Source organism: Somniosus microcephalus, chromosome 11 (assembly GCF_052327205.1).
Source record: "Somniosus microcephalus isolate GS21.2 chromosome 11, FLI_Smic_1.0, whole genome shotgun sequence".
Lineage (NCBI taxonomy): Eukaryota > Metazoa > Chordata > Chondrichthyes > Squaliformes > Somniosidae > Somniosus > Somniosus microcephalus.
The window spans coordinates 2,467,890-2,494,239 of NC_140997.1; the positions used below are offsets into that span (position 1 = coordinate 2,467,890).

Genomic DNA, 26,350 nt, shown 5'->3' on the forward strand with positions numbered 1-26,350 from the left:
AGATGCAAGGAAAATAGTGTTGCTGCTCACGGTTGCAGGCCCACAGGCGATAGAGGTATTTAATACATTTGTATTTAATCCAGAGGAGAACAGAAACAAATTAGACGATGTGCTAAAGAAATTTGATACACATTGTTCTCCCAAAACGAATGAAACCTATGAGAGGTATGTGTTCTGTTCGAGGACACAGCAGCAAAATGAGACTTTTGATAGCTTTGTGACTGATCTGAAACTGAAAGCACAGACATGTAATTTCTCTGAACTGAAAGCATCCATGATTCGTGACCAGATTGTGTTTGGTATTCATGATAAAAAGGTTAGGGAACGTCTGTTGAGAGAAACCGAACTAACATTGGAAAATGCTGTGACAATATGCCAAGCCAACGAGCTAGCTCAAAAGCATGCGAAGACTTTCAGTGAAATCAGTAATAATGCGATTGTAGTAAGTGCTGCTGTCGGTGCTGTGTCCTACAAAGGGAAGAAACATGGGCAGAACAGAAATGAAAAGCAATTGGAGGATGAAATTTTTAATTGTAAACGCTGTGGTTACAAACACCAGTTAAGACAATGCCCAGCGTTTGGAAAAATGTGCACAAAATGTCATGGAAAGAATCACTTTGCCAAACAATGCTTTTCAAAAGTAAAAACAAAGAAAGGGCAACGAGTTAATGTGATTGAGGACACTGATTTAAGTGAGACATTTTTTGTACGAATGGTGTGATGTGACAATATCAAAAAGGATACAGAAAATGTGCAGCCCTCAGATATGGACAATGCTGAACATAAAATTAATGCAGTAAAAGAGGACAAATGGATGATCCCACTGCAGATAAATGGAGCATTAGTTACATTGAAACTGGACACTGGGGCAAAAGCAAACTTAATCAGTATGAGTGACATTAAAAACATGAAAGAAAAGCCCAAAATACAGAAAAAGTCAGTACTACTGAAGGACTATAATGGGCAGAAAATAGATAGCTTAGGTGTATGCAGACTTAAAGTGACAGTCAAAGACAAAGTGCATCATCTCATGTTTTCTGTTGTGGCTGAAGGACTTGATTCACTACTGGGTGACAAAGCTTGTGAGGACTTAGAACTGGTCAAGAGAGTATACCGTATAAACTGTGCCATAAACAGACCAGATGACTCGGTGGATTCTGTAGTAATTAATTTCCAGGATGTGTTCAAAGGATTTGGAGTTCTACCATTCACTTACAAGATCCAGCTAAAGGAGGATGCTCAGCCAGTGGTACATGCTCCACGAAGAGTTCCAGCACCCCTGCGTGACCGGCTCAAGAATGAACTGGACAGAATGACCACACTAGGAGTCATCAGGAAAGTCGAAGAGCCAATAGACTGGGTTAACTCCATGGTATGTGTAAAGAAAAAGAACAATGATCTAAGAATATGCATGGATCCAAAGGACTTAAATGCAAACATAAAACGTGAACACTACCAGATTCCCAAGCGAGAAGAAATCACCAGTGAAATGTCAGGTGCCAGATACTTTACAAAGCTCGATGCCTCACAAGGATTTTGGCAACTAAAACTGGACGAAGAGAGCACCAAATACTGTACCTTCAACACACCATTTGGCAGGTATTGTTTCCTCAGAATGCCTTTCGGGATAATATCTGCATCTGAAATCTTTCATAGAGCGAAATTGAAGGTCTGGAAGGAGTCCGGGTCTATGTTGATGACATTATCATCTGGGGCTCCACACTAAAAACACAAGAGACTATACAAGAGCAGATCGATGACAATGCCGCAACTGCATCTTGTCAATCACCACCAGAACAATCTCATGAAGACACATCAGATTTACCCGTGTTAAGAAGATCCACACGTGAAGTAAAAAAGCCTGATAGACTTAATCTTTGAGTACAATGTAAAGCTTTGAAAATGTGTTGACTGTTTTGAAAATGTTTATGTTTATAGAGCACTAGCAAAAGTGTTACTGATATCTTCTTTATCGTGTTTCTTGAAAGTTGATTGATATTGATTTTGTTTAACCTCAAAGAAAGGGGGATGTAATGATCAATAACATGTCATTCTAGAATAGTACACTAGGTGGAGCTATAGAGCTGTAGAGCTGTATATATTGCTGTGTATATAGTTGTATGTGTTTAAGACTACACTACCCACAATGCACTAGGCTACCCAGAAGGCAGTAGTCAAGATGGAAGCCTGCACACAGGAGCACACATGCTGAATCTCTACAGATGCTGTACCTAGAGAACGTGTACTGAATAAATGTCTAGCTAGAAGCTAGCTGTTCATAATAAGAATGTCTAGTTATTAATGAACATAACAGATGGAGTTAGGTCACAGATCAGTCATGATCTCATTGAATGGCGGAACAGGCTCGAGGGGCTGAATGGCCTCCTCCTGTTCCTGTGTTCCTAACATTCCTCCCCCAACCAACACCAACCAACCGGATTTTGAAAATATGTAAACTGAAATACCATTATGCAGAGATAAAATTTGGCTGTTTGACTCAGAAAAATAATTTGGAATTTGAACATAAACAAAAGTGGTCACTGGCGAGTACTCCGTAACATCTGTCTTACTTAAAGTGGGTCTTTGTGTGTGAGCGAGGCACCCGCACCCTCGCACACCCTCGCACACCCGCACCCTCGCACACACACACACTCGCACCCTCGCACACCTGCACCCTCGCACACACACACACTCGCATCCTCGCACACCCGCACCCTTGCACACCCGCACCCTCGCACACCCGCATACCCTCGCTCACCCGCACCCTCGCACACCCTCGCACACCCGCACCCTCGCACACCCGCACCCTCGCACACACACACACTCGCACCCTCGCACACCTGCACCCTCGCACACACACACACTCGCATCCTCGCACACCCGCACCCTTGCACACCCGCACCCTCGCACACCCTCGCACACCTGCACCCTCGCACCCCGCACCCCTGCACACCCGCACCCTTGCACACCCGCACCCTCGCACACCCTCGCACACCCGCACCCTCGCACACACACACACTCGCACCCTCACACACCTGCACCCTCGCACACACACACACTCGCATCCTCGCACACCCGCACCCTTGCACACCCGCACCCTCGCACACCCGCATACCCTCGCACACCTGCACCCTCGCACCCCGCACCCCTGCACACCCACACCCTCGCACACCCGCACCCTCGCACACCCGCACCCTCGCACAACCGCACCCTCGCACACCCGCACACTCGCACACCCACACCCTCGCACACTCACACCCTCGCACACTCGCACACACGCAAAGGGTTGGCCTTTATTGTAAGGGGGTTGGAGTATAAGAGTAAGGAAGTCTTGCTACAATTGTACAGGGCCTTAGTGAGACCACACCTGGAGTACTGGGCACAGTTTTGGTCTCCTCATCTATGGAAGGATATACTTGCCTTGGAGGCGGTGCAACGAAGGTTCACTAGATTGATTCCTGGGATGAGAGGACTGTCCTATGAGGAGAGATTGTGTAGAATGGGCTGATACTCTCTGGAGTTTAGAAGGATGAGAGGTGATCTCATTGAAACATACAAGATTCTGAGGGGATTGACAGGGTAGATGCTGAGTGGCTGTTTCCCCTGGCTGGAGTGTCTAGAACCAGGGGGCACAGTCTCAGGATAAGGGGTCGGCCATTTAAGACCGAGATGAGGAGGAATTTCTTCACTCAGAGGGTTGTGAATCTTTGGAATTCTCTGCCCCAGAGGGCTGTGAATGCTGAGTCGTTGAGTATATTCAAGGCTGAGATCGATAGATTTTTGGACTCTGGGGGAATCGAGGGATATGGAGATCGGGCGGGAAAGTGGAGTTGAGGTTGAAGATCAGCCATGATCTTATTGAATGGCAGAGCAGGCTCGAGGGGCCGAATGGCCGACTCCTGCTCCTAATTCTTATGCTCTTATGTTCTTACCTCCTCTTTAGTAAGAACATTGAGATCCAACTTCTGGTCCAGATCCTCAAGCAGTTGGAGAAGGAAACTGTAGTCCACAGAACGGATCTGGTGGTGTTTGCTGTAAGCCTGCCACTCACTGCGGGAAGGAAAAAAAACACTTTCGTTCAGTTAGCCGCTCCTATTTGTTTCCTTTGGATCACTCCAGTTATACAGAGTGTTTGATGGGACAGTGTAGAGGGAGCGTCACTCTGTATCTAACCCGTGCTGTACCTGCCCTGGGAGTGTTTGATGGGTCAGTGTAGAGGGAGCTTTACTCTGTATCTAACCCCGTGCTGTACCTGCCCTGGGAGTGTTTGATGGGTCAGTGTAGAGGGAGCTTTACTCTGTATCTAACCCCGTACTGTACCTGCCCTGGGAGTGTTTGATGGGATAGTGTAGAGGGAGCTTTACTCTGTATCTAACCCCGTGCTGTACCTGCCCTGGGAGTGTTTGATGGGACAGTGTAGAGGGAGCTTTACTCTGTATCTAACCCGTACTGTACCTGCCCTGGGAGTGTTTGATGGGACAGTGTAGAGGGAGCTTTACTCTGTATCTAACCCGTGCTGCACCTGCCCTGGGAGTGTTTGATGGGACAGTGTAGAGGGAGCTTTACTCTGTATCTAACCCGTGCTGTACCTGCCCTGGGAGTGTTTGATGGGACAGTGTAGAGGGAGCTTTACTCTGTATCAACCCTGTGCTGTACCTGCCCTGGGAGTGTTTGATGGGACAGTGTAGAGGGAGCTTTACTCTGTATCTAACCCGTGCTGTACCTGCCCTGGGAGTGTTTGATGGGACAGTGTAGAGGGAACTTTACTCTGTATCTAACCCGTGCTGTACCTGCCCTGGGAGTGTTTGATGGGACAGTGTAGAGGGAGCTTTACTCTGTATCTAACCCGTGCTGTACCTGCCCTGGGAGTGTTTGATGGGACAGTGTAGAGGGAGCTTTACTCTGTATCTAACCCGTGCTGTACCTGCCCTGGGAGTGTTTGATGGGACAGTGTAGAGGGAGCTTTACTCTGTATCTAACCCGTGCTGTACCTGCCCTGGGAGTGTTTGATGGGACAGTGTAGAGGGAGCTTTACTCTGTATCTAACCCGTGCTGTACCTGCCCTAGGAGTGTTTGATGGGACAGTGTAGAGGGAGCTTTACTCTGTATCTAACCCGTGCTGTACCTGCCCCGGGAGTGTTTGATGGGGCAGTGTAGAGGGAGCTTTACTCTGTATCTAACCCGTGCTGTACCTGCCCTGGGAGTGTTTGATGGGACAGTGTAGAGGGAGCTTTACTCTGTATCTAACCCATGCTGTACCTGCCCCGGGAGTGTTTGATGGGACAGTGTAGAGGGAGCTTTACTCTGTATCTAACCCGTGCTGTACCTGCCCCGGGAGTGTTTGATGGGGCAGTGTAGAGGGAGCTTTACTCTGTATCTAACCCGTGCTGTACCCGCCCTGGGAGTGTTTGACGGGGCTCTCTCTGGGAGTGATGTCTCCCCAACACCAAAGTCCCTCACATGGATGAGCATGAGAAACAAAAACAAACCGTCATTGACAAGAGCATCAGAGTTTAATGTACATTTTCTCAGATCCAACCCCAACATCTACATTAAACCTGCTGACAAGGGTGGCGCTGTTGTTGTTTGGCGAACTGACCTCTACCTAGCGGAAGCTGAACGCCAACTCTCCGACACCTCCTCCTACCTCCACCTGGACCATGGCCCCACTAGCAAACATCAAGCCATTGCTTCCAAGACTGTCACTGACCTCATCTCCTCTGGAGATCTTCCCTCCATAGCCGCCAACCTCATAACCCCCCAACCCCGCACAGCCCGCTTCTACCTCCTTCCCAAGATCCACAAACAGGAGTGCCCTGGTAGACCCATCGTTTCAGCCTGTTCTTGCCCCACGGAACCGATTTCTTCCCATCTCGACTCTATTTTTTCTCCCCTTGTCCAGTCTCTTCCCACCTACATCCGCGACTCACCCGACGCCCTCCACCACTTTAACAGTTTCCAGTTTCCTGGCCCCAACCGTCTCCTTTTCACCATGGACGTACAATCCCTCTACACCTCCATCCCCCACCAGGATAGCCTGAGGGCGCTCCGCTTCTTCCTTGAACAGTGGCCCAACCAGTCCCCATCCACCACTACCCTCCTCCGCCTGGCTGAACTTGTTCTCACATTGAACAACTTCTCCTTTGACTCCATTCACTTCCTCCAAATAAAAGGTTTTGCTATGGGAACCCGCATGAGCCCTAGCTATGCCTGCCTGTTCATGGGATATGTGGAACACTCTTTGTTCCAGTCCTACTCGGGTCCCCTCCCTCTCCTCTTTTTCCGGTACATTGATGACTGTATCGGTGCCGTTTCCTGCTCTCGCCCTGAACTAGATTATTTCTTTAATTTTGCTTCCAATTTCCACCCTTCCCTCACATTCACATGGTCCATCTCCGACTCATCCCTTCCCTTCCTTGACTTCTCCGTATCCATTTCTGGCGATCGGCTTTCAATAAACATCCACTACAAGCCCACTGACTCCCACAGCTACTTCGACTACACTTCCTCCCACCCCGCTTCCTGTAAGGACTCTATTCCATTCTCCCAGTTTCTCCGTCTCCGCCGTATCTGCTCCGACGATGCCACCTTCCGCACCAGTGCTTCCGACATGTCTTCCTTTTTCCTCAACCGAGGATTCCCCTCTATTGTGGTTGACACGACCCTTGACCGTGTCCGTTCTACTTCCCGCACTTCTGCCCTCACCCATGCCCCTCCCTCCCGGAACCACGATAGGGTTCCCCTTGTCTTCACCTTTCACCCCACCAGCCTCCACATTCAATGGATCATCCTCCGCCATTTCCGCCACCTCCAACGTGATCCCACTACCAAACACATCTTCCCCTCACCTCCCCTTTCAGCATTCCGAAGGGACCGCTCCCTCCGAGACACCCTAGTCCACTCCTCTATCACCCCCAGCACCCCTTCCCCTTCGCCTGGCACCTTCCTGTGCAAGCGCAGGAGATGCAACACCGGCCCTTTTACCTCCCCCCTTCCCACTGTCCAGGGTCCCAAACACCCCTTCCAGGTGAAACAGCGATTTACTTGTACTTCTTGCAATTTAATATACTGTATTCACTGCTCACTATGCGGTGTCCTCTACATTGGGGAGACCAAACGCAGATTGAGTGACCGCTTTGCGGAACACCTCCGTTCAGTCCGTAAGGGTGACCTCGAGTTTCCTGTCACTTTAATTCTCCGCTCCACTCCCACTCTGTCCTTGGCCTCTTACACTGTTCCAATGATGCTCAACGTAAGAGATATTAAATAATGACTTTGCTTCAGTATTTACCAGGGAGATAGAACAGGTGGAGATGACATCGGATGATGAGATTAGTAATGAGTTAATTGCATTTAAAATAAAACGAGGAGATATAGTAAATAAACGAATGAAACTCAAAGAGGATAAAACCCCTGGTCCGAATGGATTACATCTGCACATTTTAAGAACAAGAACAAGCTAAACACTAATGAGACACTGTGGATGAATAAAGCCACAAGGGAACAATTGAGGGTAAGGAAAGAGGCATAGATTAAGTACACAGACAGCAGGGGGAGTGCATGATAAGGGAGAATATGAAGAGATTAGGAGAGAAGTCAAAAAACAATTAGGAAGGCAAAGATAAACTATGAAATTTAATTATTAAGGAACGTAAAACAAAATAGTAAAATATTTTGCAGGCACATCAATAAAAAAAAAGTTGGGATGGGAATAGGGCCATTAAGGGATAGACGGGATAATACCACAGGTAACGATAGAGAGATGGCAGAGATATTAAATAATGACTTTGCTTCAGTATTTACCAGGGAGATAGAACAGGTGGACATGACATTGGATGATGAGGTTAGTAATGAGTTAACTGCATTTAAAATAAAATGAGGAGATATACTAAATAAACTAATGAAACTCAAAGAGGGTAAATCTCCTGGTCCGGATGGATTACATCCACGCATTTTAAAAGAATCTAGGGAAGAGATAGCAGAGGCATTACTACACATATTTAGTATTCATTGGAATGGGTACAGTGCCAGAGAACTGGCGGATAGCTAACGTAATACCGATATTTAAGAAGGGGGACAGAACATGTCCAGGGAATTATAGACCAGTCAGCTTAACATCAGTGGTAGGAGAAATAATGGAATCCCTACTAAAAGAGAAAATAGAAGAACATCTAGAAACCAAAAATATGGTAATGATTAGTCAGTTTGGATTTCAAAAGGGAAAGTCTTGCTTGACAAACCTCATTGAATTTTTTGAAGAGGTAATAGAGAGAGTAGACAAGGATAATGCAGTAGATGTAATTTATCAAGATTTTCAAAAGGCTTTCGATAAGGTACCACATAATAGACAGATGAACAAGGTCAGAGAATGCGGAGTCAGGGGACAAGTAGCAGAATGGACAGCTAGCTGGCTTCAAGACAGAAAGCAGAGAGCAGGAGTAAAGGGTAGCTATTCACAGTGGCAGAAGGTGGGTCGTGGTGTTCCACAAGGATCAGTGCTGGGACCACTGCTGTTCACAATTTACATTAACCATTTAGACTTTGGAATCAAAAACACAATTTCTAAATTTGCGGATGACACCAAATTGGGGGGATAGTCAATACTGAGGAGGACTGCAACAAATTACAGGAGGACATTAATAAACTTGTAGAATGAGCATATAATTGGCAAATGAAATTCAACACAGATAAATGCAGAGCAGGCTCGAGGGGCCGAATGGCCTATTCCTGCTCCTATCTTCTATGTATCACATTTTGGTAAGAAAAAATAGGGAGGTCACATATTATTTGGAAAATAAGAATCTAAATGGGGTGGAGGAACAAAGGGATCTCGGAGTACAAATACACAAATCACTAAAAGTTGCGACACAGGTTAGCAAGGCCATAAAAAAAGCAAACCAAGCACTAGGGTTTATTTCTAGAGGGATAGAATTGAAAAGTAGGGAAGTTATGCTAAACCTGTATCGAACCTTGGTTAGACCACACTTGGAGTACTGCGTACAGTTCTGATCTCCATATTATAAAAAGGATATAGAGGCACTGGAGAGGGTGCAGAGAAAATTTACAAGAATGATACCAGAAATGCGAGGGTATACATATCAGGAAAGGATGAACAGGCTGGGTCTCTTTTCTCTTGTAAAAAGACTGAGAGGTGACCTAATAGAGGTCTATAAAATTATGAAAGGTTTTGATAGAGTGGATGCAGAGAGAATGTTTCCACTTGTGGGGAAGAGCAAAACTAGAGGCCATCAATATAAGATAGTCACCAAGAAATCCAATAGGGAATTCAGAAGAAACTTCTTTACCCAGAGAGTGGTGAGAATGTGGAACTCACTACCACAGGGAGTGGTTGAGGCGAATAGTATAGATTATTTAAGGGGAGGCTGGACAAACATCTGAGGGAGAAGGGAATAGAGGGTTACGCTGATAGATTTAGATGAGGAAAGACGGGAGGAGGCTCGTGTGGAGCATAAACGCCGCATGGACTGGTTGGGCCGAATGGCCTGTTTCTGTGCCGTATATCCGATGTAAGCTCGAGGAACAGCACCTCATCTTTCTATTAGGCACTTTACAGCCTTCTGGACTCAACATTGAGTTCAACAATTTCAGATAATAACCCCAGCTCCAACTTGTTCGGACGGCAGCTGTTGACGATTCTGCTACACCCATTACCACCTCCTCTAGACCCATCTTTTGTTTCTTTACTTGTCCCATTACCATCTCCTTTTGCCTCGCCCCATCATACCTTTTGTCCTTTAATCTCTCCTGCCTTCCATCCTATCCCAGGCCTTCCCTTTTGTTCTTTCCTCCCCTCCCCACTTTCCCTGCACTTGTTTAAAATCTGTTAAATCTCTAACTTTTTCCAGTTCTGACGAAAGGTCATCGACCTGAAACGTTAACTCTGTTTCTCTCTTCACAGATGCTGCCTGACCTGCTGAGTTTTTCCAGCATTTTCTGTTTTCATTTCAGATTTCCAGCATCCGCAGTATTTTGCTTTTGTATCGGACTTTAATATTTGTTGAAATTACTGGATACCGACAGAGTTATACTCACACAGCCGCCTTCTGTTGAGGTGAAAGGTCAATTTGCATGGCATGGTTTGAAAGGATCGTCGCGGCCTGGTTGCTGAGGTTTCCGCCCCAGCTGCTTTGGTTGTTCTGTGGTGAAGGAGAGGTGTCAAAATTAATCACCGGACTCTGTCAGGGTTGCTGACATTGTGAGGATTTTTCTCTCTCTGATTTTGGGCCCACTCTGAGGGTCCCGACTCTCCACTGCAGTTCACAGGTGCAGCAACCCTGGTGCCCATTCTGCAGGTGTGAATGAAGCCAGTGAGTGGCAGGAGGGTCCTCCAGGGTGGGGGAGTCAGAGCCAAGCTCCCGACCCCCCTCACACACACTCTCTCCTGCCCCGTCCCCCACAGTGGGCGGGGGAGTCAGAGCCAAGCTCCCGACCCCCCTCACACACACTCTCTCCTGCCCCGTCCCCCACAGTGGGCGGGGGAGTCAGAGCCAAGCTCCTGACCCCCCTCACACACACTCTCTCCTGCCCCGTCCCCCACAGTGGGTGGGGGAGTCAGAGCCAAGCTCCCGACCCCCCTCACACACACTCTCTCCTGCCCCGTCCCCCACAGTGGGTGGGGGAGTCAGAGCCAAGCTCCCGACCCCCCTCACACACACTCTCTCCTGCCCCGTCCCCCACAGTGGGCGGGGGAGTCAGAGCCAAGCTCCCGACCCCCCTCACACACACTCTCTCCTGCCCCGTCCCCCACAGTGGGTGGGGGAGTCAGAGCCAAGCTCCCGACCCCCCTCACACACACTCTCTCCTGCCCCGTCCCCCACAGTGGGTGGGGGAGTCAGAGCCAAGCTCCCGACCCCCCTCACACACACTCTCTCCTGCCCCGTCCCCCACAGTGGGCGGGGGAGTCAGAGCCAAGCTCAACCCATAATCAGAGACCAGTCACAATTCCCAGCGCTGCCCGACTGATGCAGCACAGACCAGCGGTAGAGTCTGGGACCCCCCTGATCCATGTGATACACGACGGAGCTCTCAATTATCATGTATTAATTGATAAACGTCACATATATCATAGAGTCATAACGGCACAGGAGGAGGCCATTCAGCCCAGCGAGTCTGTGCCGGCTCTCTGTAGAACAATCCAGTCAGTCCCATTCCCCCGCTCTATCCCCGTAGCCCTGCAAGTTTATTTCCCTCAAGTGCCTATCCAGTCTCCCCTTGAAAACACTGAGTGTCTCCGCTTCCACCACTTCCGTCGGCAGCGAGTTCCAGGTCCTCACCACTCGCTGCGTAAAAAAGTTTTTCCTCACGTCCCCCCTGTATCTCTTGCCCAAAACCTTAAATCTGTGTCCCCTAGTCCTTGTACCATCAACCAGTGGGAACAGCCTTTCCCCGTCTAGCCTATCCAAACCCGTCATAATCTTGTACACCTCGATCAAATCACCCCTCAGCCTCCTTTGCTCTAATGAAAACAAATCCAGCTTCTCCAACCTGTCCTTGTAGCTAAGATCCCCCATCCCCGGAACCATTCTGGTAAATCTCCTCTGCACCCTCTCAAGGGCCTTCACATCCTTCCTAAAGTGTGGTGACCAGAACTGGACCCAATACTCCAGCTGTGGCCTAACCAGCGCTTTATAAAGGTTCAGCATAACTTCTCTACTTTTGTACTCAATACCCCTATTTATGAAGCCCAAGATCCCATATGCTTTGCTAACCACTCTCTCAATATGTCCCGCCACCTTCAGGGACCTGTGCACATTAACTCCCAGGTCCCTCTGTCCCTGCACACTCTTTAAAACTGTGCCATTAAGTGTGTATTGCCTCTCCCTGTTCCTTCTGCCAAAATGCATCACCTCACACTTCTCTGTATTAAATTCCATCTGCCACTTGTCTGCCCATTCTGCTAGCCTCTCCATGTCCTGTTGCAGTCGATTGGTATCATCCCCACTGTGGGCCACATATAACCAAGGCTGTTTTCATGAACTGGTGGCTCAGCAAGTTGAAATTCAAACATCGAGGGGTGCGAGCAGCAACTGGCATAAACATTCCTGCACACAACGTTCAAGTGACCCAGGCCGTAGCCTAGGCTGCTTTAACTCTGTTTATAATGAAGTGACACTCGCCTGGGAATCAGAGTGCTCGATCTCCAATATCTGCCTAAGCAGCAACTCGTGGACCATCACACCACTCATCTTCTTACTCAGCTCCGTGTCTCTCTGCAAAAGAGACGACAGTGACAGCAGCCGCCTAACACCACTGAGTTTATTCCATTTCTCTCCCCTCCTCTCCTGAAGGTGCTGACTCTCACTGGGGTATGGGTCACCTCCTCTCCTGAAGGTGCTGACTCTCACTGGGGTACAGGTCCCAACCTTTCCTGAAGGTGCTGACTCTCATTGGGGTACGGGTCCCCTCCTCTCCTGAAGGTGCTGACTCTCACTGGGGTACGGGTGCCCTCCTCTCCTGTAGGTGCTGACTCTCACTGGGGTACGGGTCCCCTCCTCCCCTGAAGGTGCTGACTCTCACTGGGGTACGGGTCCCCTCCTCCCCTGAAGGTGCTGACTCTCACTGGGGTATGGGTCCCCTCCTCTCCTGAAGGTGCTGACTCTCACTGGGGTACGGGTGCCCTCCTCTCCTGAAGGTGCTGACTCTCACTGGGGTACGGGTCCCCTCCTCCCCTGAAGGTGCTGACTCTCGCTGGGGGTACGAGTCCCCTCCTCTCCTGAAGATGCTGACTCTCACTGGGGTACGGGTCCCCTCCTCTCCTGAAGGTGCTGACTCTCACTGGGTTACGGGTCCCCTCCTCTCCTGAAGGTGCTGACTCTCACTGGGGTACGGGTCCCCTCCTCTCCTGAAGGTGCTGACTCTCACTGGGTTACGGGTCCCCTCCTCTCCTGAAGGTGCTGACTCTCACTGGAGTGCAGGTCCCCTCCTCTCCTGAAGGTGCTGACTCTCACTGGGGTACAGGTCCCCTCCTCTCCTGAAGGTGCTGACTCTCACTGGGGTACGGGTCCCCTCCTCTCCTGAAGGTGCTGACTCTCACTGGGGTACGGGTCCCCTCCTCTCCTGAAGGTGCTGACTCTCACTGGGGTACGGGTCCCCTCCTCTCCTGAAGGTGCTGACTCTCACTGGGGTACGGGTCCCCTCCTCTCCTGAAGGTGCTGACTCTCACTGGGGTACGGGTCCCCTCCTCTCCTGAAGGTGCTGACTCTCACTGGGGTACGGGTCCCCTCCTCTCCTGAAGGTGCTGACTCTCACTGGGGTACGGGTCCCCTCCTCTCCTGAATGTGCTGACTCTCACTGGGGTACGGGTCCCCTCCTCTCCTGAAGGTGCTGACTCTCACTGGGGTACGGGTCCCCTCCTCTCCTGAAGGTGCTGACTCTCACTGGGGTACGGGTCCCAACCTTTCCTGAAGGTGCTTGTTGTGTATGTGCCTTTAAGAGAAGAACTGATTCTATACTGCAGTACCGGCAGTGACCACCCCTGTATATAAAGCCATAGCAGGCTTCTGTATTTCAGTCTTGAATTACTCTCTGTTCAGTAAATACCTGTTTTATTGTTCTCCTGCAGTCTGAGTATTATTGATCCTCGGACATTACAGTGGCGACGGGCAGGTTTGAACTCACCTGCAGTGCTGCATCACCTCACGGGGATCTTTTCCCTGAAGAGAAGCTTCTTGGAGGTCAAAGTCAGAACGGCGGGCGTCGATCGCGGGCAACCGCCCAGGGATCCATCGGAGAGTTGCAGGGGAGGCTGTGGAGAGCTGGGCCTGGCTCCCCAGTCGAGGTGTTCCAGCAAGTCATGCTGGTAGCAGGTAGTGCGCTGACCCTTCCGGACTGCGGCGGGCTTGGGCTCGATCGAGCGGCTCTGCAAAGGGGCCGTGCAGCGTCGTCGGGAGGATGAGAGAGAGGGTGGAGCGCACAGGGCGCGGTCGGTGCTCAAGAACAGGACAGCGTGGAGAGGATAGAACGCGGGGAAGGAAAAGTGAGACGCGCCGAAGCCGCGGGTCGCCGCCATTACCCTGTAGAACGCTAGGAGCAGCGTGGCAGCAAGGGGAAGAAGGAAAAGCGCAGGAGGCGCCATTTTATTCCATTGGGGAAGAAGGAAAAGCGCGGGAGGCGCCATTTTATTACATTGGGGAAGAAGAAAAAGCGCGGGAAGCGCCATTTTAAATCACCCAAGATGCCGAAGAGTGGCAGTATCACTGCTTTCGACAATGAGGTAGAAGACTGGACCACGTATGTGGAAAAAATTGAAGTGTACTGCAATGCCAATGAGGTGGCCAATGGAAAGAAGGCGTCGGTATTATTAAATTTGATGGGCGCGAGAACGTACGGCCTATTGCGGAATTTAATTACCCCAGCTAAACCAATGGAGAAAAGTTTTGAAGAGATTGTTAATATCTTACAGGAACACCTAAATCCTACACCGCTGCTGATAGCAGAAAGATTCAAGTTCCATAAAAGAAACCAGCACAAAGATGAGAACAATGCTGACTATCTTTCGGAACTACGCAAGTTATCGAAGCACTGCCAGTTCGGAGCAGGACTGGCAGACACCTTGTGGGATAAGTTTGTCTGCGGGCTCCAGAGTGAAGGAAATGAGGAAATCTACATGATATAAGGGGTTAATTTCAAGTGCTTGCTGGGTAAAAGTTTTCAGACTTGACACTGGGCAAGTGTCGATGTGTAACTAGAGCTATTGCACGTACTCGAACTACAGCCAAGAACAGATGCCTGCCCACCTAATGAGAATGTAGAAGTGGAATAATGAGTTTCTTTGATGTACCAATGACCTGATAACTTGTGACCGAAAGCAAAGCTTGCCTCCCTTATATATGATTAAAGAGGACCTCCGGTTACACGATTCATGCCCTGTTATAGATTAACGGTTGACTTATGTGTCCAGGATCCTTCTGTCAATATGTTATTTCTACCTGATGATTAATCTAAAATGTATCCTGATAGAGGAACAAAGGGATTTCAATCAAACTTGTTTGTTACACTGTATAAATATAGAACGTTTACACTGTATCATTGGAATAGTAGCCTCACCCCTTGAGTGGAGGTGCTGATTCCCCTTGCAAGAGAAGTAAAATAAAAGGCCTGTCCGTCTGACGAATCCAAGTGTGTATTGAGTCATTACCCAGAGCTAAGAAGTAAGGCACTTCTACAATTTGGAGGTTCCACCGAGATGGCTTGCTGTACCAATTGGTGAGTTAACAGACGCCGAGTACGTTGCTCGGTTGGGAAAATCCCATCGGCCGAAGGTGGTGTTTTGCCACATTTTTGGGACTTTCCCTGCCATAAGCATAGCTGCGCACAGTCTGTTTATTCCATTGGACAGCACTGCCATCGGGTAATTGACTCACAAGGTTCGGGGGTTAAACTGCCGTTGTGACTGCTTCCCTTTCAGAAACGGAACAGAGGACCAGCCATGAGGCGCTGACGCCCCGCGAACAGGATCGTGCAGAAAAGGACTGTAGGAAGCGCTGAAATAAAGGTACCAGAGAGAGAAGGTTAAGTCAGGAATTTGATTAACTAAGGAGCTAGCGATTTATTGGAAATTGAACTAGCAAGGTTCCAGCTTGCTGAGAGAGAAGGTTAAGTCAGGAATTTGATTAACTAAGGAGCTAGCGATTTACTGGAAATTGAACTAGCAAGGTTCCAGCTTGAAGTTAGCTGGGACAAATTGAAGGCCCTTTTTGCTAAAGATTTGGCTAAAGGGAGTAGGGTAGAAGGAGAGAAGAGCTTGAAGTTAGCTGGGACAAATTGAAGGCCCTTTTTGCTAAAGATTTGGCTAAAGGGAATAGGGTAAAAAATAAGAGAGAAGAGTGGGCGGATGTCTGAAACACAGTGTCAATGTTTAATGTTTATGAGAGTGAGTATTTAACTACTTGTTATTATCAATCAACTTTGCAGCTTTGTCCAGTAAGGCTGCATAGGTTGGGGATTTAGTAACACTTTGGTTGTTGTTTAACAAGTGTATTGTTTATTGTTTATTGTTATATGTATTAATGTTTAGTCATGTCTGATCTGTAGAGGCGTCCCACGCAGATCATAGAGTGTTACGGAATTGTTGTATGTTTTAACTAAAATATTTAAGCTGAAAAAAAAACTGCAGAAGGGGTTGGAAAAGACCCAAGCCGGGGAAGTGAGTCCCGCGGCGGAATGTATGGTTGAAAAAATAGTGATGTCTTTTACATGATCCACTAAGCTATTGTGGATTCAGTATTTTCCCCAGTTAGAAATACCTTCCACGAGGGTTGAGAACCCGCGAGTTTTATACGTATGTATAGTTTATTAATCTGATCTGTAGGGGCGTACAACGCAGATCATGGATTGTCACGGGAGTTTAGATTGTTTTAAGTGAACCATTTAAGCTGCTAAAATGGGTGCTAGCACCAGTAAGCCACCCGAGAAAGGCACGCCAGCAGCCTTTATGTTAAAGAACTGGTCAATCATCCATTGATCACCTACCAAATTGGTCCAAATGGACTGTAAATAAGACTAGACCCTTTCCCTCAGATAGTCATTTAACATAGAAAGAATTACTTGCCTCGAGGAATGTTTAACGGACAAGAGAGAAATAGAGAACAGCCAGATAAAAAGACTGCCTCTATGTTTGTTGAGTCAGAAAAAAAAAATTAATTACCCCGAAGAAACACCTTTCTCCTCTATTATGGTAGGATAACAAGGTAACTATAGAAGGATGAATAGAGGGGAATATAGAGGAAGACGTGGTAGAGTAAGAGGGTATGGACGATCTGGTAATTGTTACAATTGCGGACAACCCGGACATTGGGCAAACCAATGCCCTGCGAAAAATCGTCAGAACCAAACCTCCAATAATGGACCTCCGTTAGAGAATAAAGGTCCTAATTTCACTGTCCATAACCCTTTTTTGGACCAGTCAGGAGGTTACCCTACAAACGGACAGGGATTTAGGAGAAATAGAGATCAGAATTACTGACTGACACCAGCAGCCCCAGGCGCCACAGACCACCAAATGCCCGTTGTTTCTTTAAATTCACGCAGCAAACCTGAAATTAAAATGCAAATAGCTGGGAGACCTATGTCATTTTAGTAGATACAAGAGCAACCTTTTCGGTGTTAGGGAAAGGATATTCTGAAGGAATGCCTATTAATGGGAAAAAGACCCCGATAGCTGGATTGGCTGGAATACTACAATGCTTGAATCAATCGACTCCCCCCACAGTAAAAGTAGAAGAATTTGAGGAAGAACACTCCTTTCTGTTATCAGGAGATGTCTCTATGAATTTATGTGGAAGAGACTTGCTGTGCAAAATGAATGCTACAATCATTTGCTCCCCATCAGGAGTAACGGTAGAAATCCAAGTAGATAAGGCATATGCGTACCCAGTAACAGAAATAAAACACCCTGTTCTTTACGCATGGGAAATTGCCGACCCAAGTTTGAGTCCCAAACTCGTCAGTCTGTTAGGAGCGTGGGGACAAGCTCCATAAAACAATACCAGGAATCCCTGAAACTAGGCAAATGGCATTCAAAATTGCACTGCACGGCCTGCTATGACAAAACAGGACAAGATTTAAAATACCTCCTAACTATTAGACTGCACAGCCCTATAAAGTTACAATTAATCCAGCTGCACCATTACCCAAAAGGTCACAGTATCCATTGTCAGAGAAAGCAGAAAAAGGAATTGAGCCAGTGATGGAATCATTGTTAAAACAGGGAGTTAACGCCGGATAGAATAAAGGTTGTTTGCAACACATCGTTGCCAAAAACTAAAAGAGAAATGAAGCATTTTCTAGGAATGACTGGCTATTGTAGACAATGAATACATGAGCATGACAAATTTGGAAAATTCGCGGTTACCTGACTTCCTCGGGAACCCAGATTAAAAATGCACAAGAAGTGAAAAATCTTTTACTAGCTATTCAGAGACGTAAACAGATTGCAATTATTAAGTGCCAAGCGCACACGGGGCATTTGGACAAGGTTGCGCTTGGAAACGCTGCTGCAGATAGCGCTGCTAAGTCAGTAGCTATATCAAGTACTGAACGACAAGTTTCAGCCTTCCCTGTTAGGGAAAAGCCAGAGATACCGCAGCCTCCGTCCTTAGATGATGTGCTGACCCATCAAGATAGGGCCAGTTCTGATGAAGTAAAGGAATGGGTTGTTAATCATTGTTTTAAAAACACTGATGGCTTATGGGTTCATCATGACGGCCGCATGGTGGCACCCAAATCATTACTATCACCAATTGCCCGATGTGTTCATAAATTCACCCATGCGGGCAAAGGGGGGATGGCGGACTATATCCTTAAGACCTGGTATGCACCAGGAATCTCAAAATTGGCAAAACAAATTTGTGAAAATTGTATTATCTGCCAGAACATGAATGCAAAAAAAAAAATAAAGAAGGTACAGCCCGCATCCCATCCAAACCCCATGGGTCCTTTTGTACACTTGCAAATGGATTTTATTGAACTACCTGTATGTATGAGCTTTAAATATGTATTAGTTATTATTGATATGTTTTCAAGATGGATTGAAGCTTTTCCTTGCAGAAAGAATGACGCTACTACTGTTGCTAAATGTTTATTGAAGGACATTGTACCTCGCTTTGGGATACCAGCAAAACTGTCAAGTGACAATGGGTCCCATTTTACGGGAACAGTGATTAAGGAACTATGCAAAGCTTTACAGATTAACCAGCACCTCCATTGCAGTTATCATCCACAGTCGGCTGGACTAGTGGAAAGATATAACGGGATGCTGAAAAACAAGCTTGCAAAACTGTGTAAAGAAACTGGACTTAAATGGGTTGATCTGTTACCCATAGCTTTAATGACAATGCGGTCTGCTACCAACAGAACTACAGGATTGTCGCCTCACGAGATCGTCATGGGAAGACCACAAAGATTGCCTTTTTCGGCACCTTTAACAGCTAAACAAATGGACATTCATAAAATGGAGGAAGATATGTTGAGTTATTGCATTGCACTAACCAAATGCATTTCTAGTTTCCATCAACAGGTGAAGGAAGCCCAGGTCGATCCCACTGAAGGAAAGTGCCATACTTTCGAGCCAGGAGATAACGTCTATATAAAAATCTTCAAGCGAAAGAATAGCCTTCAACCCAGATTTGAGGGACCCTTCCAAGTACTCCTGACCACAAACACCGCTGTAAAAGTAAAGGAGCGACCAACATGGATACACGCGTCCCATTGTAAGAAGGCATCAGTTGAAGACAATACACTACCAAGATGAACTGGATTTGGACTCTGATGAGATTGTTCCTTTTGTTAACGATAATTGAAACTGCCATATGGATTTACCCAGATCCTCTGAAAGGCAAACCATGTATAGAAGAATGTGTACTTTTAACCAAAAATCTCTTTTATGTTATATGCTATAATGAGACCATGAAAGTTCAGCTTCAGGACCATACTATGCAGGTACCCCCGTATCAACCCCTAAATCTTAGGGTAAGACAGGGTAAGATAGTAGAAGAAGATAGTGGACAGAGGCTTGATAAGCTGTGGGTCACATGCCCTGATACTGTATTACCAAGTGACAAAACTGCGAACGGAGGGGTTTTCTGCAATGGTAATTCAAGAGGAGGACTGGCCCTGACAGCTAAGTTAATGTTTTGTGATAATCCTTTTACACAACCCCTCGTTTCAACATCAATTACTCAGAAAAGAAAAATTAATAGGACCGCTAGGAAACAAGGAGGGAGAAGTAGAAGACTGTTAAATAAGCATAACTATCATCAAGTTAATACCTTTGTATACATGAGCTATCTGTATGCTAAAAAACAGAACCTTGCCAAATGCTGGATATGCAGCCACATCCCTGTGCATGCAGAGGGTGGAATACCTCTAAGGCCCATTCCCTTCGAGATAGAAGAGATGGTAGGGTGGTTATTACAGTCTAATACCACCTGGAATAAGGAGGCAGCCAGTACATTTCAGACCCAAAATAGTTTAAACCCAGATCAGTTGGAAAATGAATGGAAAAATGCAGGATACAACCTTATAAAATTTGAAGGGTGGTTTCATCCCCTATATGATAATCGAAGGAATCCAGAGAGTCTATTAGTTACGTCAATGGGAACCATAAATAAAACAAAAGGAGAAGTCTGTCTTGTAAACGACAATGGAGAAGGATTGATGGTTGGATGGAGTGACTACAAATGTAACTACACTTTGACTAAAACTACTACTAAACCACCAGGTGCAATCGAATGGCCTTATTGGGGATGGTGGAATCTGTCCACAGTACAAAATTTGACTAGCAAAAAAATCTGGAAAGGAGAATACGGAATAGGAATGATGCACCAGATATGGAACAAATTTGAAGCCTATAATAACACCTATTTCATCTGTGGGCATAGAGCATACCCCTGGTTACCATAAAATTGGACTGGGTCATGTTATTTGGGATATGTAGTGCCTTATATACATCACATTTCATCTTTGGATAGCCACCCTGGGACACGAGCAAAACGAGCCATTACAGAAATTGAAAGGTTCTTTGCTATAGCATTTCCCTGGTATGGAACAGGGAAGTTAACAAGAGAATCTATAAACATGGCAGCAGTGTTGGAACAAATAGCCAATGATACTGCAGATGCTCTTAGTGATGTAAACGCAGAAATGGTGGCTTTGCGCACTGTTGCCTTACAAAACCGCATGGCTCTGGACTATTTGTTGGCAAAAGAAGGGGGCACATGTGCAATCATAAAAACCGAATGTTGCACCTATATCCCAGATAGCTCAGAAAATATCACCAATCTGGTAAACCACATAAAGAAGGCCGTAGAGAAACTACGTCAACCTGAACCATGGTCAATGTGGGATTGGATTTCAGGATGGGGAGGAGCATTGGGAAAGCAAATTTTGGAAGCTTTTATCGCAATTGTGATGATAATAATTTTAATTAGTTTATTGATTGGCTGTTTAAAATTATTGTGTACAAAAGTCCTTTCCTTATTAGCGTCAACTCCTCCAGTACCAATGATGTCTGAATATGAGGATATTAAGGGTGAGACCTTTGATGTAGAGTTTCTTAAACTTAGCGAGATAGATTGTCCTTAGAAAGGACAAAAGGGGGGAATGAGGAAATCTACATGATATAAGGGGTTAATTTCAAGTGCTTGCTGGGTAAAAGTTTTCAGACTTGACACTGGGCAAGTGTCGATGTGTAACTAGAGCTATTGCACGTACTCGAACTACAGCCAAGAACAGATGCCTGCCCACCTAATGAGAATGTAGAAGTGGAATAATGAGTTTCTTTGATGTACCAATGACCTGATAACTTGTGACCGAAAGCAAAGCTTGCCTCCCTTATATATGATTAAAGAGGACCTCCGGTTACACGATTCATGCCCTGTTATAGATTAACGGTTGACTTATGTGTCCAGGATCCTTCTGTCAATATGTTATTTCTACCTGATGATTAATCTAAAATGTATCCTGATAGAGGAACAAAGGGATTTCAATCAAACTTGTTTGTTACACTGTATAAATATAGAACGTTTACACTGTATCATTGGAATAGTAGCCTCACCCCTTGAGTGGAGGTGCTGATTCCCCTTGCAAGAGAAGTAAAATAAAAGGCCTGTCCGTCTGACGAATCCAAGTGTGTATTGAGTCATTACCCAGAGCTAAGAAGTAAGGCACTTCTACAGAACCCAGAAACGACTACTTTCGGAAAAGGACCTGACGCTAGAACAGGCTTTCAGCGTGGCAGTATCCTACGAAGCAGCATCACGGGAGCTGCGGAAATACAACAGAAACCACAGGAATACAGCGCTAACGAAATGGCGTATGGAGCAGAAAAGTGCTATCGCTGCGGCAGAACAACCCATGATCAGAAGGACTGCTGGGTTAAGGACAAAGTATGCAGGCAATGTGGGAAAATGGGACACATAGCAAGAGTCTGCAGGTCGGGAAAGAAAACCAACACTACAAGAACTACTAAGGAAAAGTACAAGAAAGTAAAGAAATTGACAGACAGTAGTTCGGAAGATCAGGAGAGTGAAAAGGACTCCGGGAGCAGGAGACTAAGTTGTCTAAAGTTACACAACGTGATCGCAAAGGAGGATCACCAAACCATTTGGGTCACCCTCATGATAGCAGGGTCCTCAGTAAAGATGGAATTGGACACAGGATCAGCCTGAATCGACGAGACTATGAGCGGCTATTCTCACACATACCCTTGAAGGACACGTCCATTGTATTGAAGACATACATGGGGCAAAAAGTCTACCCCAGAGGAAAAATAAGGGTGCCAGTTGAATACAACAGCAAGGAAACACAGAAACTGTATCTATATATACTACCAGATGGAGGACCACCATTATTGGGACGTGAATGGATCCGAAAAATACAATTGGATTGGCATTCCATTCAGGCGCTAACTGTGACTGATAAAAAGGATGATGACGTCACACCTGGACGACTGTCAAAAATTCTAACTGACGCGAAAGAGGTGTTCCAACAAGGACTTGGGACTCTAAAAGGAGTAACGGCAACGATAAAAATCGAAGATAACGCAAACCCAAAATTTTTTAAGGCCAGACCGGTACCTTACGCGATCCGCCCAGCCGTTGAAGCAGAGCTGGAGAGTCTGGAGCGTTCGGGTGTGCTGTCCAAGGTGGACTGGAGCGAGTGGGCCACACCCATCGTTCCTGTAATGAAGAAATCATTGAGCAGCACGCCTGGGGAACCGATGAAGGTTCGCATCTGTGGGGACTTCAAGGTAACTGTGAACCCAGTCCTGCACACAGTACAATATTCACTTCCACGGATAGAAGATATTTTCGCCTCACTATCTGGAGGGAAACGCTTTACAAAGATTGATCGGGCCCAAGCGTATCTACAAATGGAGGTGGAAGAAGCATCTAGGAAATACCTCACGATAAACACTCACAAAGGCCTTTACCAGTACAATCGACTGGTATTCGGCGTTGCATCAGCCCCGGCTATTTGGCAGAGGGCGATGGAACAAGTCCTGCAAGAGATCCTAGGGACCCAGTGTTATTTGGACGACATCCTGGTTACGGGCGAAAATGACAGTGAACACCTTGCCAACCTGGAGCAGGTGCTCACGAGATTACAGGAATATGGGCTACGAGCCAACCGCACCAAATGCGAGTTCTTCAGGAGACAAATCTCGTATTGTGGCCACATGATTGATGAGGAAGGGTTGCCTAAGTCGCCGGACAAGATTGAGGCTGTAGTCAAGGCTCCAGCACCGGAAAATGTGTCGCAACTGAGTTCGTTCCTCGGGTTGGTTAACTACTACCATAAGTTCTTGCTGAATTTATCTACAATTCTGCACCCACTGAACGCCCTACTGCAAACTGGAGTAACATGGAAATGGAGTGATGAGTGTAAGCGTGCCTTTCAGAAATGTAAATGCCTAATCACTTCAAAAGAAGTATTGGCCCACTACAATCCAACACTACCGATTCGGTTAGCATGTGATGCATCTCCCTACGGCATCGGAGCGGTGCTGTCACACAAATTCCCTGACGGTTCAGAGAGGCCAATAGCCTTTGCGTCGCGCTCGTTAACCTCAGCCGAGCGTAACTACGCCCAGATTGACAGGGAGGCCCTCAGCCTGGTGTGGGGGGTGAAGAAGTTCAATCACTATCTGTACGGGCAGAAATTCACCCTACTGACTGATCATCAGCCCCTGGTCTCCATTTTTAACCCAAAGAAGGGCGTTCCGGTGATGATGGCGCAACGGCTGCAAAGATGGTCACTTTTTCTAGGGGCACATCAGTACGACATAGAGTACAAGGGTACGAAACAGCATGGAAACGCTGATGGGCTGTCGCACCTACTGTTGCCTACGGTAGAGGAAGCACCTGCAGTGGACCCTGTTGAGGTATTCCATGCGACCATAGTCGAATGTCTACCTGTTACAAACTCAAGTATAGAAAAGGAAACCCGAAATGACCCGACACTCTCTCGGGTCTATGATTTGACGGTGAAGGGATGGCCAGCACATGGCGACTCACTGTTGCCAGCATTCTCGCCAAGGAGAGAACAGCTGTCAGTGTGCTGGGCGACCTTGATGTGTGGATCCCGAGTGGTAATTCCACCCAAGTTGAGAGATAGAGTGCTCAATGAGCTTCATGAGGGTCATCTGGGAGGGGTAAAAATGAAGAGCCTAGCCAGGGCATTTGTGTGGTGGCCGGGAATCGATAAAGAAATCGAGGATATGACCAAGAGATGCACAGGATGCCAGAAGGTCCAAAACGCTCCACCACAGGCCCCGCTACATCCATGGGAGTGGCCCTCATCTCCATGGCAATGGGTACACATTGATTTTGCTGGTCCATTTATGGACTCAATGGCCTAGAAATTCATTATAGCCACTTTTGGGGCGGTAAAGTCGGGCGGCCGCTAAAGTTTGCGCCCGGCGCAAATTCGAGGCCACTTCCCCGATACTCATTAGCTTCGCCCTAAGAGTTTGCTCGAGCGCTAAAAATGGCGATGCACGGCTCTCTTGAGGCGCTAAGCTGGTGGCCCGGGCGCTAACACTGGAAGGTGAGCGCAGGGCAGGTGCGGCGAGCTGCTGATTGACGGCAGACACTCTGGCTCCGGTGAGCTCTTAAAGGGGGAGGGTGGATTTGGTTTTTTGAAAGGCCGAGACTGCTGTATTTGTGTTGTTGGGGAGGGCTTCTCTCCATCAGTTTGTTATGTGGTACCGGCACAACAACAACAACAACAACTCCTCCTCCTCCTCCTCCTCCTTTGTCTCTCACAAAGTGCTGCAAAACGGCTGCCTTTTCTACTGCAGGAGTGCCCTTTAATTTGCGCTCCCCGCGGCCCGCCTCGGCTGTGTACCGTTCCACTTCACAGTCGTTAGGGCCGCCCGGCGCACAATGGGGCGGTGCGAGTGAAGTTCCGGTTCCGGGCGCACAAAGGGCGTTGCACGACGAAATGACGTCATGATCTGCGCGCGCAGCAGGGCGCGCGCTAAGACTTTGCGCCGGCGCTAAATGTCTACTGAAGTTGGGGCAAGGCGCAGATCGCGCTGCGCCCGGGCGCTAAGCGCCTAGCGCTCGAGATCTACTCCTCCTAAGGCGCTAACGGCTGGCGCGCCCAACTGAATTTCTAGGCCAATGTTCCTAATCGCTGTGGACGCCCCATCAAAATGTCCTCCACCACCACGGAGAAAACTATTGCAGTCCTACGGACCATCTTCGCCAGGAATGGCTTGCCAGAACAGATTTGCTCCGACAATGGGCCACAGTTTGTGTCAGAGGATTTCCGGAGGTTTCTGAGGAATAATGGGGTGAAGCATTACACATCTGCCCCATATCATCCAGCCACAAATGGATTGGCTGAGAAGTTTGTTCAGACCTTTAAAAAGGCCATAAAGGCAATGCATAATGATGACATACCACTACAACACAAGGTGGATAATTTCTTGTTTGCTTACCGGAATGCGACACATGCAGTCACCAACCAAGCTCCAGCCATGATGTTCTTCAACCGAAGGCTAAGAAGTCGCCTGGATTTGCTCAAACCAAACATAAGATGAGATGTTGAGGATAAGCAATTCCAGCAGATAAATGAGAACCCAACCAGGAGCTTCAAGATAGGGCAACCAGTCTTGGCCCGCGACTACCGAACAGAAAAATGGCAGCCAGGAACGATATGCACACAGCAGGGACCACTAATGTACACAATGGACGTTGGAGAGAGCATCGTGAGATGCCATGCTGACCAGATTCTAGAGTCACAGCAAGAAGCCAAACCCATACCATGAGCAGGTGCACCTGGTAATCAACCCGAAGTACAGATTGCATCTACCTCAGAAGCAGTGGTATTGGAAACTGACGAACCAACCAATGACAATGAGCCAGAATCAACTCCGCCGCAAGAACAGGATACTCGAGAAAGGCGCTATCCAGTCAGGATCAGGAAGCCTCCTCAAAGACTGAACTTATAAATGATTATTTCAGTTGATGTATATAGTACAGAGAAAATTGTAATTGTAATTAGTTATTATTTAGTTGTTAAATGAATGTTATGTACTGTTTATCTAAAAGGGGAGGAATTGTTGTGTGTGTGCCTTTAAGAGAAGAACTGATTCTATACTGCAGTACCGGCAGTGACCACCCCTGTATATAAAGCCATAGCAGGCTTCTGTATTTCAGTCTTGAATTACTCTCTGTTTAGTAAATACCTGTTTTATTGTTCTCCTGCAGTCTGAGTATTATTGATCCTCGGACAGTACAGTGCTGACTCTCACTGGGGTACGGGTCCCCCTCCTCTCCTGAAGGTGTTGACTCTCACTGGGGTACGGGTCTCCTCCTCTCCT

At 47.3% G+C, this 26,350-nt stretch overlaps 1 protein-coding gene across 1 annotated transcript in view; it reads right to left on the minus strand.

Moving 5' to 3' along the window:
• baiap3 (BAI1 associated protein 3) overlaps positions 1-26,350 on the minus strand; it is a 296,698-nt gene that overhangs the window by 202,169 nt on the left and 68,179 nt on the right. Inside the window, 3 exon segments of the mRNA XM_086002220.1 lie at positions 3,933-4,050; positions 10,054-10,157; positions 12,138-12,230. Coding sequence (XP_085858346.1) covers positions 3,933-4,050; positions 10,054-10,157; positions 12,138-12,230 — 315 coding nt within the window.